General features: G+C 40.1%; 1 protein-coding gene and 1 pseudogene across 5 annotated transcripts in view; both read right to left on the bottom strand.

The window, feature by feature from the left end:
• PAPSS2 (3'-phosphoadenosine 5'-phosphosulfate synthase 2) overlaps positions 1-18198 on the bottom strand; it is a 134892-nt gene that overhangs the window by 45661 nt on the left and 71033 nt on the right. For 3 of the 5 annotated variants that reach the window (XR_010318101.1, XM_064269607.1, XM_064269608.1), the window contains exons 1-4: positions 8443-8573; positions 5225-5342; positions 816-1051; positions 3-141 (exon numbers count right to left, since the gene is read on the bottom strand). Coding sequence is in view for 4 of the 5 variants with exons in the window: in XM_064269607.1 (XP_064125677.1) it covers positions 3-141; positions 816-1051; positions 5225-5342; positions 8443-8523 (574 nt within the window). In the remaining variant the exon portion in view is untranslated. Of the gene's footprint in view, positions 1-2; positions 142-815; positions 1052-5224; positions 5343-8442; positions 8574-18198 lie in introns of those variants that run through there. The other 2 variants (XM_064269606.1, XM_010589130.3) reach the window with 2 other exon arrangements.
• LOC111750361 (diphosphoinositol polyphosphate phosphohydrolase NUDT4B-like) lies at positions 14199-17165 on the bottom strand (annotated as a pseudogene).

Consider the following 18198-nt stretch of genomic DNA (forward strand, 5'->3'; position numbering starts at 1 on the left):
ACCTTTAATCTCCCCAGCTCGGGCCCGTTTGTAGAGGCCTTTTACGTCTCTGCTTTCACAAATGTTTAGAGGTGCATCTACGAATATTTCAAAGAATGGCAGTCCTGCTGATTCGTGGATTTTGCGGGCATTCTCACGATCCTGGAAAAAGATATGTTTAGAGTGTAAGAAGATGTCTCACAGGAAATTCTCAAACAGACGGCTGTGTGCTCTGCTATTCAGTAGCAGTAAGATAAAACTTGGGGTTTTGGCTCTAAAGGATCCTAGTCCTTTAGAGAAAGTTGAGAAATATTGCTCTTGTAAACACAGCCCTCTTGGAGCATTGTATTCAAGGAATTGTGTCCAAAGCATATAATGTATTATTTGTAGCTCCCAGAAATTTCCTGTTTTAAAAGAATAGTGACACTCCACCTCAGTGAAGCCACCGTGAAACTACACATGTCCTGAAGCTTCAGCGGTGAACTAACTGTTCTTTCCAGAACTAAACGTTCTGCTTCTAACAAAGAGCTAAAATTACACAGCTGTTGCATGGTTCTTGTTTAACTTTTTATTCCTTTCAACTCGGGCCAAATGCTTTTTCTAATTGTGAACGTGAAAAGGTTTACGCCCTGGCGTCTGGAAGTGAAAGGAACTCTCTTCATATAACCAGTGTGCAACTGAGGAAATGAGGGAGGGAGTGAGAAAAGGAAGAAACAGTGGGGGAAACTGAGAGTATCACATTCCTTTGCACCCTTCCCTCCACCTGCCTCCTTTTCCTGGCAGTTTGAGAGCACGCAAGCAAGTTGCGTGTGCTGGGCATTGCCACATCACTTCACCTTTGAGAAAGGAGAGATGAAGCTGGTGATGCAGACCAGACCAGCATCAGCAAAGAGCTTGGCCACCTCGGCAATCCGGCGGATATTTTCTTCTCTGTCCCCAGCAGAGAATCCAAGGTTTTTGTTCAGGCCGTGACGGATGTTGTCCCCATCCAGGGAGTAGCAGGGGATGGAATGCGAGACGAGGTACTCTTCCAGAGCAAAACTTATTGTTGTTTTTCCCGCACCGGAGAGACCTGTTCAGGACACGCAAGACAGACCGACATTATCCCTGATTGTTTAGGATGAGAAACTGTGGCCTGACCCAGCTCTTGTAAGCGTAAATAATCCTTTATTTGCTGTTGTTGTTGTCGTTAGTCGCCATCGAGTTGATTCCCACTCATAAGGAACACATGTCTGCAGAGTAGAACTGCCCCACGGGGTTTTCAAGGCTGTGACCTTTCGGAAGCAGATCGCCAGGCCTGTCTCCAGGGGCACCTCTGGGAGGATTCGAACTACTAACCTTTGGGCTAGTAGTTATCTACTTAACATTTGCACCACCCAGGGACTCATGGGGCAGTTCTACAGTATCGACTTGACAGCAACTGGCAAAAACAGTCTTTCGTTAGCCAAATCAAAACCATCGAAATCTAGAAAAAGCATAATTAACTACAAGCTAATCCTCACATCCCTTTCAAATTCTGAAGTAATTATTTGTCTCCTATTAGGATTAGGGTTGCTATGAGTCGGAATCGACTTGACAGCAGTGGGTATTAGGATTGTAGCCTTTCAAAGCAAGTGGGGATCCTAATCATACATAGGGAGACTTGGGGGCTAGCTATGGTCCTCACTGTGTTCTGTTTTGCTTGTAGTGTTTTCTTCTTTTTTTAATTAAAATTTTTTTCATATGTGTTAAATATATATGTAACAAAACATTTGCCATTTCAACATTTTTTATATGTATAATTCAGTGACATTAACTACATTTATCATGTTTGGCCATTACCACTATCCATTTCCAGATTTTTCCATCACCCTTAATAGAAGCTCAGTGTCCCCTAAGCAATGAGTACCCGCAGTGTTTTAAAAATTAGAAAGTTGTGCATAAGAATGCAGACCCTGGCTTCTCTTGGAAAATCATAAGATCTGGAGTCAGTGGTCTCATATCCCCTCATGGTCCCCTCATGGCAACAATCAGCTGGAATGGAGGGAGACAGGCACCCCTGTGGACTGGCAGGCCTGCTTCTGTTGTGTGTCCTGTCAAACAACCATTTGACAACAGAGCCCACATTCTGTCCTTTTGACTTCAAGATTTTTTCAAAAGACGAAGCCAAAGAACCATCCTGAGCTATGCTGTGGATGCCTTTAGAGCTGGCACACACTCTTAGGTATTTAGAGTTTTTACCTGAGAATAGAGTTGCCATGTGCCTTTCACCATGGTTTCAAAGTAAAATGATTGTGAACACATGTTGTAATTTCTATATGAGGGAGAACATATGCCACCAGCCAAAATGACTTAAGAGCTCAAAATCTGAATTACCCTGGAAAACTAGCACTCCTAAAGATCTCTGAATCTGAAGAATATTCCATCATGCAAAACTGCTGTCAAGACAGCAGCAGAGCACAGTAAAGGAAATGGTGGGGAGAAAGACGAGAAGGCCAGAGAAGACAGGAGGAAGGAAAGAAAACAAAGATGGAAAAAGTAAGAGAAAGACAGGGATGAAGGACAGAGAGGAAAGGAGAATTGTGTGCGTGGGGGCGGAGCGGGGATGATATGCAAAAAGAAAACAGTTTCCATACTTTTAGTTATGCTTTAAAGTCATGCTCTTGGCCTTGACAGAGGATCATTAGAGAAAAGGCTACATGAAGAATGTGTCCACAAGGAATCTTTGCTAAATCACCCTTGAAAACATTGTTTATTGCATTCTTATGTTGTTCAACTTCACTTGAATAAAGATTTAGGTAATAAAGTCCTCTTAGAATTTATGCCAATTGTGGGATAGGGGAAAATGAGACTTGTGAAGCTCTGGTATGCTCTCATGCATCAGAAAATGAGAGAGAGATAGCCTTTCCTTCAATTTTGTTCAGCTCTCAGGAAACTAAGAGCTGAATCCTATTAAACTGGATTGCTGGCATACTTATTTTAATACACTGGATAACACTAATTACATTTACTGAGAACTTTACTCTGGGCCAGGCACTGTGCTAAGTGCATTTACGCTTTATTTCATTTAGTCCTACCTACAATCCTATAAGGCAGGTACTATCTTTATTCTCATTTTACAAATAAGGAAACTGAGGCTTATAAAGTCACCAGTTAATGTAGGTGGAGCTGGGACTCAAATTCGAATCTCTAGATTGGTAGTATTCAATTTCTTCTGGTCTGCCTGGTTAAGATCCTACCTCTTTAACTTAAGAATTAAAAAAAAAAAAAAAAAAATTAGGAAAAGATTTTCTCTTTTAAATTTTTTTTTTTTTTAAGAGTAAGAAAAAACAGCTGATTATTTCCTCTTCTCCCAGTTCTCTTTTTCTTTTTAAGGTTGTTCCACATTAGAGAAAATGGAGACTGTGTATGTATGCCCCAATACAAAATTTGCTCTCACCAGTAAAACACCTGAGGAAGGCAAACACACCAAGAGGGAAGCTTCTAGAATACAGCTACAAATCATGGTGAAAATCATGTCTCTCAGAGTGAGTTGGGGTAAACATTTCAGGAACAATGACTGGTGAACACTGCCTCTTAGAAGGTCATAGGCTCCTTGACCTCTGCCCGTCTTCTTTCTCGCTGGAGAATGTTGTTTTGATGCAAAAGCCCAGGAGTAGATGAAACCAGGAAACCAAAGGCAAGTACCACAGATACTAAACCTACGGAGGGTGTTATGAATTGCAGCCCCCCAAAATATGCGCTGGAATCCTAACCCCTATACCTTTGGATGGACTCTTGTTTGGGAATAGGGTTTTCTTTTTTATGTTAATGAGGCCATTATCAGTATAGGATGTGTCTTAAACCTAATCATTCCTGAGTTATAAAAAGAGCAGCTTAGACACAGAGGCAGTCACAAGCTGTGGAGATAAGACACCATGGTGAGGAGGGTCATCTACAAGCCAAGGAACCAAAGACTTCCCAGGGCTGCCTACGATGAAGAAACTGACACTCAAGACCCTGATCAGGACTTATAGCCTCCAGAACTGTGAGAAAATAAATTTCTGTTCTTTAAAGCCACCCATTTGTGATATTCGTGATATCTGTGTTATAGCAATACTACATAACTAAGGCAGACGGTAACAGAAAAAAAAAAAACTTGAAAAAGATAAGAGGAATGAGTCTGATTTGGGTAAGAAAGGGAAAGACTCAACTCAGAATAGCAAGAAAAGATGCAAGGCAGGTCCCTGCCTGCCACATTCTTGAGAATTATCTTCAAGTTACAAGATATTTAATTTATCTTTAAATCAACATTTGTGAATGGACAGTAACATATAAATTGATTGCATAACCAGATAAACATCTATTTGCGTCTGGGCTCATTTCCTTTTGAAATGTCATGTCTGTGAATGAACTTGGTTTTCCCTTTTGAGTCCAGGCTATGTCAGACTCATGTTCCCAGGGAACAACTTCCTCTACCTTGTACTCAGAATATAAGGGAGTCTTGGTTCTAATTTGGAAACCCTGGTGGCATAGTGGTGAAGAGGTACAGCTGCTAACCAAAAGTTCGAATCCTCCAGGTGCTCCTTGGAAACCCTGGGGCAGTTCTACTCTGTCCTGTAGTGTAACTAGGAGTCAGAATCGACTCAACAGCAATGGGGTTTTTTTTGGTTTTGGTTCTAATTCCAGTTCTGTCACTAACTCTTAGCTTTGACATTCTATGGCTATAAAAACACAACAAAACAGAGATTCATTTGGTCACCTCAATGGGAGCGAGCTATTTCTATATACAAGGGGCAATCATCAGCCAAATGGAAATCAGTAGTTTTCCTTCTTGCACAGATTCTTATGTTTTTTTACACTAAGTGGAACAGTCCCCTAGAATGTTAAAATATCAGAAAACAATGAAGAATATCTCTAAATATCCAAAACCTTATGGAAAGCCAAATGCTCAATGTCAAATTAGGAAAGCTACATTTATAACTACTCACTAATATGTTTAGACAGGAACATGAGAAGCTGAGAAGGAATGTCACAATCGACTTGTCCCATACTCTCATGCCAAAGAGAGAAAACTAAGGACTGGAGATATTCTGTGGCTTGATCAAAGTTTTATTTCTCATTGGTGATAGAGTTAGGTCTAAAAGCCAGACTTTCTACTACAGCTCTCAGCCTCACTCTAATGTAAAAATAAACATGTACTTTCCTTAGAATCATGTGACCTACTTCACATGTTAACTTTCAATTAAAAAAAATATATATATATGCACATAAAAACATGGCATACCTGTTAGCCAGACAGTACATCCTCGGAATCCTCCCGTTGTTCCAACCACCTGCCCTCTCTTGTTCCTGCTCACGTGGTGGGCCTGATAGACTACATTAGTGGATTTCTGCTGGCTCTCCTATAGAACAAGACAAGAGAAAGCACAATATTTGATTAATAAAATACATATTCTTCACTGGAGCCATATAAATCCATTTTAGCTTTTTAAATTGCAAAGCTGATATGTGAGAACTTACATAAAAGACATTTTGAAAAAATGAAGGCTTACTTTTGCCCTTCCTAATACATTTCTTTTTTCGTTTCTACAGACTATTCCAAGGATGTTATCTACATGTGTATATTTTTCATAGTTGTGAGTGTATGTCCTAACTTTATGCATTCTGCTTCTTTCACTTAATGTTATTCATAAGAATTTTTTATATAATATTCCATTAGTTCATATAACACAATTTACTGAATAACTTATAAAATTGTAATTCAATAACAAATTACACTAACAGTCTTTCATAGTTCCTCTTCTATAACTGGCATGCAGAGTAACATTCACTAATTGCAGTAATTTAGAATCAGACACTATTTTTAGAATAGCAACCGTGATCCTCCGAAAGCATAATTCGAATTAGATAATTTTTTGATGCTATGTAATAGTTCTGGCTCCACGATGTTTTAAAATTTCCGCTTTTGGGTAGTCCACAATGGTTTGGGAAGTGTCTTTGTTACTAGAAATGCATGTTCTGCCCCAAGATCTTACAGATTTGAACTGAAGACAAGTAGCAGCTGAGGAAATACTAGGGTAGGGCTGGTGGAGCCCCACTCTCCATAGAGACAGGGAGAGGCCCAGGTCACAGCGGTAGAGGGTTAAAGTCACTAACACTCCTTTCCCTCCGACCTGGACATCAGTGGCACAGAAAGCCTAGATCCTAAGTGGAGGTATAAGGCTAATTCTTCACAAGAACTGCATTCTGCCCCACTCTCCCAAGGATCAGTGTATGAACTTTCAATCTTTCAAAAAGCCCAGTAGAGAGAAGAACACATACTTTTGTGGTTACGAGGTGGGGAGGGAGGGAGGGCGGAAGAGGGTTATTTAATGATTAGTTAGTAGACAAGAACTACTTTAGGTGAAGGGAAGGACAATACTCAATACACGGAAGGTCAGCTCAACTGGACTGGACCAAAAGCAAAGAAGTTTCCGGGATAAACTGAATGCTTCGAAGATCAGTGGAGCAAGGGCAGGGGTTTGGGGACTATGGCCTAAGGGGACTTGTAAGTCAATTGGCAAAATAATTCTATTATGAAAACATTCTGCATCCCACTTTGAAATGTGGCGTCTGGGGTCTTAACTGCTAACAAGCGGCCATCTAAGATGCATCAATTGGTCTCAATCCACCTGGATCAAAGGAGAATGAAGAACACCAAGGTCACACGATAACTATGAGCCCAAGAGACAGAAAGGGCCACATGAACCAGAGACTTACATCATCCTGAGACCAGAAGAACTAGATGGTGCCCGGCCACAACCGATAACTGCCCTGACAGGGAGCACAACAGAGAACCCCTGAGGGAGCAGGAGATCAGTGGGATGCAGACCCCAAATTCTCATAAAAAGACCAGACTTAATGGCCTGACTGAGACTAGAGGAATCCTGGTGGTCATGGTCCCCAAACCTTCTGTTGGCCCAGGACAGGAACCATTCCCGAAGACACCTCATCAGACATGGAAGGGACTGGACAATGGGTTGGAGAGAGATGCTGACGAAGAGTGAGCTACTTGTATCAGGTGGACACTTGAGACTGTGCTGGCATCTCCTGTTTGGAGGGGAGATAGGCAGGTAGAGAGGGTTAGAAACTGGCAAAATTGTCATGAAAGGAGAGACTGGAAGAAGGCAGCGGGCTGACTCATTGGGGGAGAGTAAGTGGGAGTATGGAGTAAGGTGCATATAAGCTTATATGTGACAGACTGACTTGATTTGTAAACGTTCACTTAAAGCTCAATAAAAATTATTAAAAAAAAAAAAAAAAGCCCAGTAGAAATGAAAATGTACCAGAAAATGTACACTGGCTTGGAGGCTAATTCAAACATCATATGCCTTTATTTTGGCAGTAGTAAAATCAACCTAGTGAGGTGATCCTGATCCAAAACTCTGGCTGGAAGGTACATATCTGATGTATAAAGATGAGAAAGTGAGTCAGTAAGTACAGGTTCAGTGGACGTTTATACATATGTATAAAATACGTGATCCAAGAGCGGGAAAAAACCCATAATGGTGGCTAAATTAAAAAGCTGGGAGCTATTCACATGCCTTGGGTTTGGAAAATGAATTCCTAATGATAGCTGCTATTCAAGTTTCTGGACTGGAAAAATCTACAGAGCCTTTTGGGAGAAAAAGCACTAAGAAAGCACCAATATTGGTAGAACAAAACCCAGAGAGTCTTAGAAAACTCTGGGCCTCGTGTGGGCAACATTTATTCTGGAGCAAATCAACTGGTTAAGAGCTTGGCCACTATTCAAAATGCCAGCAGTTTGAATCCACCAGCCACTCCTTGGAAATTCAATGCAGCAATTCTACTCTGTCCTGTAGGGTCGCTATAAGTTGGAATCAACTCAACGGCAATGGGTTTAGTTTTTGTTTTTTGGGGGATGGGGGGGTTGGAAAAAAAATGGAGGATACAACTAGGGCTGTCTGGGGGCTCAAATGAGATAATGGCTATGCCAACCAAAAAAAAAAACTTGAGTAGATTCTGAACCTGCAAATGGCAAGGTTCGCTACAAGTGTGGATGCTGATGACTTTTAAACTAAAACCCGCTGCCATCGAGTCCATTCCGAGTCACAGGGACCATATAGGACAGAGTAGAACTGCCATAGAGTTTCCAAAGAGCAGCTGGTGGGCTCAAACTGCAGACCTTTCGGTTAGCAGCCAAGCTCCTAACCACTGCATCACAGGGCTCCTGACGACTATTATTTACTGTGAAACCAATAGGAGAGGGTCACTTCAGTAGCAAGTACATGGTTTAAGGATCAAGGAGGAAGAAGCTTTGGGCCAGCCTTGGAAGCTCAGAAAAGCAGTGCACACCAGGGGAGTGGGCCTGTTAGGGAGGCACAGATAGCAGCCAGTGGAGCCCAGTAAAGGGGCCAGTCGGGGGACCAGGCACCGTCAGTGTGGGAGGGAGACAAGAGGAAGGTGGTTGAGGGTATAGTGGGATCAGCTGGATTAAGTTACCTTTGTGGTTGTTGTTAATTGCTGTGGAGTAGATACCAACTCATGGCAACCGCATGTGGACTGAGTAGAACTGCAATTCATAGGGTTTTCAAGGCTCCAAAACTAGGCGTTCTGATCATCCAGGAAGCAAACCTGGTCAGAACCCAAGACTTGGAAGAGGCAGGATATAGTCCCAGAATGTGGCCGGTTAGACAGCAGGGGTGACTTGCACTACAGAGTTCATAAATGGGGGCAAGTTAGGTCAGTCCATGAGATAGAATGGCAGTGTTTCCTCCGAGTGAACAAATTCCCTGAAGGTAAACTGCATTCTTTGTACCAAGTGTACTTTATAGTCCAAGGATAATACTTAAAATTTTCTTTTTTTTCCTGTTTCCCTCTTAAGTAATGCCATTCAATTCAAGAATACTGTATCTGGTCCACAAATTAGTTCATCTGTTCATTCACTGATTATTTCAATAAATGTTTATTGAGCTCCTACTCCACGGCAGGAACCATCTTAGGTGCTGGGTGTTAAACAAAGCAGAATCCTTGGCATCATTTTAGGGGAGACAGACAGAAAGATGAAGTGCCTGAGGCTCCACGCCCCTGGGGAACGGGAGGGTCTCATACATAGATCTCATACAGAGGATTAGTAACTGTAGAGTACAGGTAGATAAAGAATACCTGCAACTCAATAAGAAAAGGAGAAATAACTCAGTTTTTTTTAAGTAGGCAAAAGATTTCAACAGCCATTTCACAGAGGAAGATATTAAGTAGCCAGTGAGCACATGAAGAAATGTTCAGTGTTATTTAATCAGAGAAAAGCAAATTAAAATCAAAATGAGTTGCCACTGTTAACATGTAAGGCAGCAAAGATGTGCTCTGATCCATTGATGGTGGAGGTGTAAAGTAGTACAACCATCCTGGAAAAGCACCTGGCATTTCCCATAAAATGAAGCCTATACCTCCCCTCTGACCCAGCAACTGCGGCTGTAGGTATTTACCCAAGAGAAATGAAAATGCGTCCACAAAAAGATTTGCATGAGAATGTTCTTAACTGTATTTGGTCCAAAACTAGAAAGAGTTAAGTGTTCATCAGTAGGAAAATAGATTAAAAAAAAAAAAACTATAGAATATTCATATGGAATACTGCTCAGCAATGAAAAAGGAACGGACTGCAGATACAAATGACATGGATGAATCTGAAAAACATTATGTGGAGTTCAAGAAGCCTTACACAAAAAAGTACATCCTGTATGATCCCATTTATACAAAGTCCCAGAACAGGCAAAATTAATCTAGTGATCTAAGAACAGCAGTTGCACGTGAACACCCAGCAGAACTTGGTCTGTGCAGATGTTTTTTTCTCTTGTTTGGCTATTTCTTCTCCGTACAGGCAGAGTTCCAGAATAAACTCCAGCCCTTGGTTATCTTCTGTGGGAACTGTGTTAACCAATACTGTTAATTGCCTCCCTAATATATTCTTGGTTTTTAAAAACAGTTTAGAATCCACCAGAAGGAATTCCTCTAACATAGTAATATTTAATAGTTGATCTCGGAACTTTTGGTCTTTATTAGCTGCATCTTAATCGTGGATATTTGTACAGATTTACTTTCACTACAGCAATGCTTACACAAGCAAACAAAATATTTTTGGATGACCTGGTACTGAGCTTTTGTTTTTTGCTCCTTATCTCAAATTCACCTGTGATTTTCAGCAAAGGCAAAAAAAAAAAAAAAAGGAAAATAGACACAGTTGTTTCAAAGGATATTGGAGCTGCAAAGGGGCAGGGCAGCCAAAAATCTTTCTTGCTGAAACCTTTACCCTCTTTGAAAGAACATATGCTGGTCTCAGTTTTTTTAGAAAGAAAGTGGATGTCAAAAAGAGGATACTCTCTATAGAAAACAGAATACATATTAACAAAAATAATACCTGAACAGCCTTTCTACCACCCTGCCTCCCTGTGTGTATAAACAGGTCCTCAGTACCTCATCCTACACTGTCGCTTAGCAGGAAATGGCCCAGAAACCAGAGTTGGTGGTATACTTCTTTTCTGGGTCCCTAAGGGACATTTTAACAAATCTCTCTACCTTCTTCTAGGTCACTGGCCCAGAAAAACTCCCTCCAGCATGCTCAGGAGCAGTATCAATGTGGGCTTTGGAGTCAAGCAAACCTGGGTTTAAAAACTGCTTCACCGCCTAATTGTCCTGTGATCTTCAGCAAGTTACTAACATCTCTCAACCTCTATTTTTCCCTCTGTAAAATGGGGATGAGTTTTTTGAAAAGCTTAAGATCATTACTGTATATAAAATATCAAACAAAATACTAGACACATGGTAGGATATTGAACCTGATGAGGCCCAGGTGGCTTTAATCTAACCTGCAGAAATGATGGTGGTTTGAGGCCTAATCACCCAGGTTTAGAAGTGTACTAGATTTGGGTCCACTCTAAGGCAAGTCTAGGAAGGTGGGGCTCATGGTCAAATCCGACAACAGATAGGGCAGCATTTTGTATGGGGTGAAGAGTTATTAGTATATTATTCTGCCTACCAAACTATATAACCCAAAGTGAAATTACTGAGTATTAAAAATTATTGTTGTTATTGTTGCAATTATCATTATTTTTGAACCAAAGCCCAACTGGAAAGTGCGCCAGTTTGAAGCCTCCTCATTCTACTCCAATCTTTCTACTCTAGTCCTACTGCCCAAAGTCATGGACCCTTTGTTACCAGGACTGGCAATGGCCTTTGTACCAAAGTCAGCTTTATGAGCTCACTAGAGTTCTGGCCCTGTCACATAGCCTAAGGTTGCACTGTGTCTCTCAAAGCTCTCTGCCAGGCCTCCTCCTCATTCCCATTGGTGGCACAGAAAGAGTGCCAATGGAACTCAGGGTGGAGTGGGGTAGGTCCTGGCAGAGAGCCTCAGCCTTGATTCTGCATGACCAGAAGAATCAATGTAGGGGAAGGACAGGTAGGGGATCACTGTGTGCCACCGTGAAGTGTTGTGAAAGGAACCACACTGGAATGAGTGAGCTGGAAACCTGGGGTCAGATTGTGACCTTCCCAGTGCTCAAAGGTCTTTTGAGGCGTGTCTAATGGCTTCAATAAAAAACGGGCAAGTGCCTTTTAATTCCCTCTACACATCCTGCCTCCCACAAACCTATCCACTTCACCTGTAATTACAAGTCCACTCTATCCTGTTTCAACCTGGCCCTCGCTGCTGCTGGGCTGGATTTCATTGCTCTCTTGCTGATTAAAACTGGTCCCAATCTCCACGCTCCTCAGTGTGCAGTCTGAAGATTCATTTGAAGATCTGTTTTCAGAACAGGGCAACCTCAATCATCGCCCTTGGTAGACCTTCACTTTCACATGCATTATCGCACTTATTGCTCAAAATCTGGGCATTGTGCCCCATTTACAGATCGGAAAACTACTGCTCACTGACGTCAGGGATGTGGCTGAGGCCCCACGAATCTGGCAGATGCAGGACACAGATCCAAGTTTCCTGCTGTGTGATCTTGGCCCTCTCTGTGCCACCGCTTCCTGGTCGAGGAGGTAGATCATGTATATACTAAGGGCTTTGTTACGACATAAAACGTAAACAATTGAAAAATCATTTTCACATCATTTTCATTACTTCACATGAGTAGCTTCAAATGTTTCATAATTACAAACACTTAATTTGCATTTTTTTCCTTTTGGGTTATTTCCTTGGGGTGTGTATTACTTTCCTATTGCTGCTGTAACAAGTTACTACAAATTTAGTGGCTTAAAACAACACAAATTTATTATCTTGCAGTTTTGTAGGTCAGAAGCCCAAAATGGGTTTCACTGGACTAAAATCAAAGTGTCAGCAGGGCTGCACTCCCTTCTGGAGGCTCTAGGAGAGAATCTGTTTTCTCGCCTTTTCCAGGTTCTAGAGGCTATCCATATTCCTTGGCTTGCGGCCTTGTCCATCTTCAAAGCCAGCAATGGAAATCTTTCTCATATCGCATCACCCTGATGTTCTCTCTTGCTTCCTTCTACTTTTGAGGATCCTAATGATTACATTGGGCCTACCCAGATTACCCAGAATAATCACCTCATCTCAAAATCAGCAGATTAGCAACCTTAATTTCATCTGCAACTTTAAATCTCCCTTTCTGTGTAACATAACCTAGTTACATTCTTCTGCCTACCACAGGGTATTAAACCCAAAGTGAAATTATTGAGTATCAAAAGTTATCAACCATTTTGAAGGTACCATTACATATTGCCAGTTCATTTTCCGGAAAGATAAAACAAGTTAGCAGCATGCCACAATACACTTATTTGAAAATATTCTAATTACTTTTGTATGTTTGAATTTTTACTGTTTTTTCCCCAGATTAATTTGTATTTATATCATTGCTAATAAGAATATGCATTTTCCATGTAATTATTTACTTATGATATTCATGTATTTGCTCCTTTTGATATTAATTACCTGCAATCTGGATAATTACCTCATCTATTGCCTACTTATATTGCTTCTTTTTTCTATATTTTGTATAATAAATTTTTATTAGTTAATATATTCTTTTTGTTCACTTGCTTTTCTTTTGATAGGTGCTTAATTATAATTCATATTTAAGGGCGTTTTATTTTAAACATATATGAAAATATTTCTATTGCCTTTGATGTCTTCCATTTTATCATTTCATAGCTAGGCGAAACATGCTCTTTAGACTTGAAGCTATTTTGACATGATTAAAATGTATTAATTTTTTTGGCCCATCTGAAATTTTGATATCATATGTTATGTTATATGGAAAAATTTTATTTCTCTTCCATTATTATATCCAATGATCTCAATATATGTTATATTATAATTCGTTTCCCTATTACTTTGAATATATTTTAATGGTTTGAATTTATTTCTGGAATTCTTATGTATTCTAATAAAGAAGTTTTCTGTTTTTAGTGTAGACACCTATGGTTTTGATTATTCTTTTGTAATATGTTTTAATATTTAGAAGATAAAAGCTCATTCTTTTAATTTTTTTCTCAATTTTAGAATATTCTAACTCACATTCTTCCACAGAAATAAAATTATTCAAGGTGTGTTGGGAATATGCAATGCCTCACTATGATTTTCTCTACTATCTTCTCCAATTCTCAAAGAATCTCAATGCCACAATATAGAAAAAGGAATCACTACTCAAAGATGTTCACAACAGTATTATTTAAAATTGTGAAATCAGAAACAACATTGTCATCAATTAAATAGATTATGGCCCATCCATATGGTGAATATGGACATCTTTATTTATTGACATGAAAATATATCGTGATATATGTTCAAATGAGAAAACAGGTTACAGAGTAACCTGTTAAGATTAATCTCATTTAAAAAAAATATGCATTTCCATGTATAAACCAAAAAAAAAAAACCAAACCCATTGCTGTTGAGTAGATTCTGACTCATAGAGACCCTATAGGACAGAGTAGAACTGCACTACATTAAAAAAAAAAAAGCCTAGAAAATATAGAACAAAACGTTAATTGTAATCATCTGGGGGCTTGGCAATTTTAGGTATTTATTTTTCTTTTTGTCTCTACATTCTTATTTTTCTACGTTAAACTTAGAAATAAATATTTTTTAAATACAAAGAATTTTTCAAGCAGAAAATGGTGAAGCCACAATGGTTTGATTCTTGATGTTGCAAGGGGATCACAGGTATGTGGACATAGGTGAGTTCTGAGATCAGTTACAGCCAACAGAGCAATAATACCAGCAAAAAAAAAAAAAAAAATGAAAAACAAACATTAGCCTGGGTGCCCTGAGAACAAATCTTTGAGTCAACTAGTCCTTCTAGAGAACATAATGAAGTACAGTAAGCTCTTCATAGACAACTTTTAAAGTACAGTACATTCTACTTGACTATGGTGGTGATTGTTTCTGGCATTTAATTACTTTATGATGAGAAAACAATCCCCATCGAGTAGATATTGTAGGTTTTCAAAATTGATATGCAAGTGGGAAACTTGGTTTCCTCTACCATACATTCTACTAAGCAAGGTATTACTCTTTACCTGCAAAGTCTGCATCAGATGTGTGTTACTCCATGGAGAATGGCTTTAGAGAAGGGCTTAAGAAAAAGGATAAAGTGGAATGGTTTCCAACCATCCCCCAAAACAGTATGGCATCCTGTCAAATATAATCTCGTATCAAACTCTCCTCCCAGCCAGTACTGTTCATATAGATCTTTAGGCCTTTTATGCCTAGCTCACGTCCAGTTTCTGGAATCAAATAAAATTCTGATCATCTTATGAAGGAAGAATATTTCTTTCATTCAAAAGATGTGATCACATCATAATAAAACAATGCCTTTTCTTCCCCAGCATACTTCAACTACAAATATCCTGTTTTAAAAAGCAGACTCAGAGAGTTTAATTAGATAGAGATCAAATATTGTCAAATACGTTTTCTTAAACTTGGAGTATGACAAGGTCCAATGTAATCAAATATTAAAAAAAAGGTCAAGATTCTTATACCAATTAAACAAGACCATGCAAAGCAATTCAAAGTGTACACAACAATTATTACCTACTTTTCAGTTTTGCTTCTTTACGCAATGATGTGATTGATGATAAAAAAAGAAAAAAAGGAATGACAGGTGCCTGGCTGGTGTTAGTAAATGCAAAAACTGATAATATATTTTAAAAAGTAGTTTATATTGAGGGAAATACGGTTCTAAGCTATTCTGCATAAGGAGAGGTTATAAAGTGAATTGTAAACTGAGCATGCAAAATCAAATTCCATTTTCATATGATGTTTTTACTTCTTATCATGTTAACAGTAAAGCAAAAAAACCAAGCCTGTTGCCATCGACTCACTTCTGACTCATGGAAATCCCATGTGTTACAGATTAAAACTAAACTCCATAGGATTTTCTTGGCTGTAATCTTTTTGGGGAAACCCTGGTGGCGTAGTGCTATGGCTGCTAACCAAAGGGTCAGTAGTTCAAATCCATCAGGCGCTTCTTGGAAACTCTATGGGGCAGTTCTACTCTGTCCTATAGGGTTGCTATGAGTCGGAATCGACTCGACGGCACTGGGTTTGGTTTTGGCAATTTTTTTCGGAAGTAGATCTCCAGGCCTTTCTCTCAAGGTGACACTAGATGGATCTGAACTGCCAACCTTTTGGTTAGTAGTCCCACGCAAACCATTTGCACCACCCAGGGACCTTTATGCTGACAATAGCTCCCTAACATTTACCAACTCTACAGTTACACATTGTATTAAAGTACACTTGTGTTACAGGGGAAATAACTATACCAGGTAGCCAGTGACAAAGTACCAGTTGTGAAAATTCAGACAAATGAGTTCACAAATTCCTGAAAGGAGCAAATTAAATCATTTGTCAAAAACAGTTATTGGACAACACAGAAAGGGGCCAAATCTAGAATTCACAAATTAAAATTGTGATCCTATGAAACAAGTTTTAGGATAGATGTAAACTTTCTTTAAGGCCAAGAACTATTATTTTCACCAATTTCTATCACAGAAGGATTTGTTGAGCAGGTTAATGTTGTGAATGTGCCAGCAACATAACTGTGTTGATCTAACTTTTAGAAGCCACCACTATGAAATAAATCCCATACAGATGTCCAATGGACAAGAATTTGAATGTTGTGAAAAAATGACAAACAAAAAACAAAAACAAGGGAAGAGTTTAAAAAAAAAAAGACATTTAAATAAACTCCACATGACTTTGCTGATTAAAATACTTCACACTACTAATTTTTGTTTTTCCAAAGCATCTGAAAAACATGAAAATTGTTGGAAAGGCCTACACCGCCAACTCAGTTTGCAAGCTTCATTCAACTGTCTGTCAAGGAAAATAAAGAAGCCTCTCTCCTCATAGGGAAACCCTGGTGGGGTAGTGGTTAAATGTTAGGCTGCTAACCAAAGGTTCGGCAGTTCGAATCCGCCAGCGGCTTCTTGGAAACTCTATGGGGCAGTTCTACTCTGTCCTATAGGGTTGCTATACGTCAGAATTGACTCGATGGCACTGAGTTTGGTTTGGTTTTTGGTTCTCTCCTCATAGGATTGTACATGGAGTTACAAGTCCTTTGGATTCTCCATACCTCACTCTAGATGGCAACCCAGAAATCTGTGTGGCGGTTACAAACAAGGTGGCCTTACTACATGGAAGAGGAGGGGCCATGGAGCTTTCATTGGTTGAGGAAACAACTCAACTTTGATTTTTCCAGATCTCTTTTTTTTTTTCTACAAGAACAGGTTTACGACGCTAGAGGACTTTGACTGCATCTTCTTTAAACCATTCTCCCTTCCTTCCCAGACCACAGAATCTTCCCAATCTTCTAATACTTCAGCGACTGTAAGAACACGATCATCTATGTTCTGTGTTTTCGGTCTTGGTTCTGTTCACATGCCCAGGAATTTGCCTAATTTCCCTTTGATTCCAGACTGTTGGTGAACTCGCTTACAGAGTCACCAGGCTTGTACTCTGGCTCCAGACTTCAGCTACTACTATCCAGGGGACCCACCGCTGCACACGCCGCCCCTGCTCGCTCCCGACGCACAAGCGCGCCGCTGCCCCTCGGCGCCCTCTGGCGCTGGGTCCGCGTCTGGGGACTCAGGAGCCGGGGTGGGTGGCAGGCGACCACGATGCCACGCAGAACCGAGCAAGCCCACACGCGGAGGTCGAAGCGCCGCCCCCCACCCCCGCCCCCAAACCGGCAGAGCGAATCCAGCATCAGCGGCTACAACTGCTGGGACCGGGCAGTCCCAGCAACTCACCCTCGCTTCTGATGTAACAAAAGTGCATTTTACCCCAAACTAACCATGAGAAACACACCAGACAAAATCCAGTAGAGGAGCATTCTACAAAACACCTGACCAGTACTCCTCAAAACTGTCAAGGTCATAAAAAACGAAGAAAGTTAGAAACTGCCACAGCGAAGAGGAAACATGACAGCTAAATATAATGTGGTATCTTGGATGGGATTCTGAAACAGAAATGGGACATTAGGTAAAAACTAAAGAAATCTGGAGAGAGTATGGACTTTAGTTAATGATGATGTGTCAGTATTGATTCGTTAATTATACTAACTTTTTTTTTTAATGTAATAGGGTAAACTAGGTGTGGGGTATATGAGAACTTTACTACCTTCTGTAAATCTAAGCGGTTCAAAAAAAAAATAAAGTCTAATTTTAAAAAGTGCATTTTACCACATCATGAAAACCTAAACATTTCACGATCACTTTGGCCTCTGCGTTGCTGATTCTTTATTCTTTTCGGTCATATTTCTCGAAAGAGCTGATGCCGTTATTTTACTTCTACTTTAAGGAATTAAAATTACCTGGAGTTATTTGGGAGCCCTGGTGGTATAGTGGTTAAGAGCTTGGCTGCTAAAGAAAGGTCAGTAGTTCAAATCCACCAGCCACTACTTGAAAACCCTATGGGGCAGTTCTACTGTGTCCTACAGGGTCATTGTGAATTGGAATTGACTCAATGACAATGCATTTGGTTTTGGTTTGAAGTTATTTGAGGAATCCTCTCACAAGCACAACATGGGGTAAAGTAGATGGAACAGAAGAATAAACGGGCAAGACATCGGTACCAAGTGTGGACATAGCCACATTGTTCATACACAACCTGTTAAAATACTTATAAATAAGATTTTGGTTTGAGTTCAGCCCTGGAGGGAGGCAGAGGAAACGCATGAGACCCAGCAGTGCCCTTTTCTGAGTCCCTGTGTGTCTGTCCAAAACAGAGACAAGATTAAT

Source organism: Loxodonta africana, chromosome 16 (assembly GCF_030014295.1).
Source record: "Loxodonta africana isolate mLoxAfr1 chromosome 16, mLoxAfr1.hap2, whole genome shotgun sequence".
Classification (NCBI taxonomy): domain Eukaryota; kingdom Metazoa; phylum Chordata; class Mammalia; order Proboscidea; family Elephantidae; genus Loxodonta; species Loxodonta africana.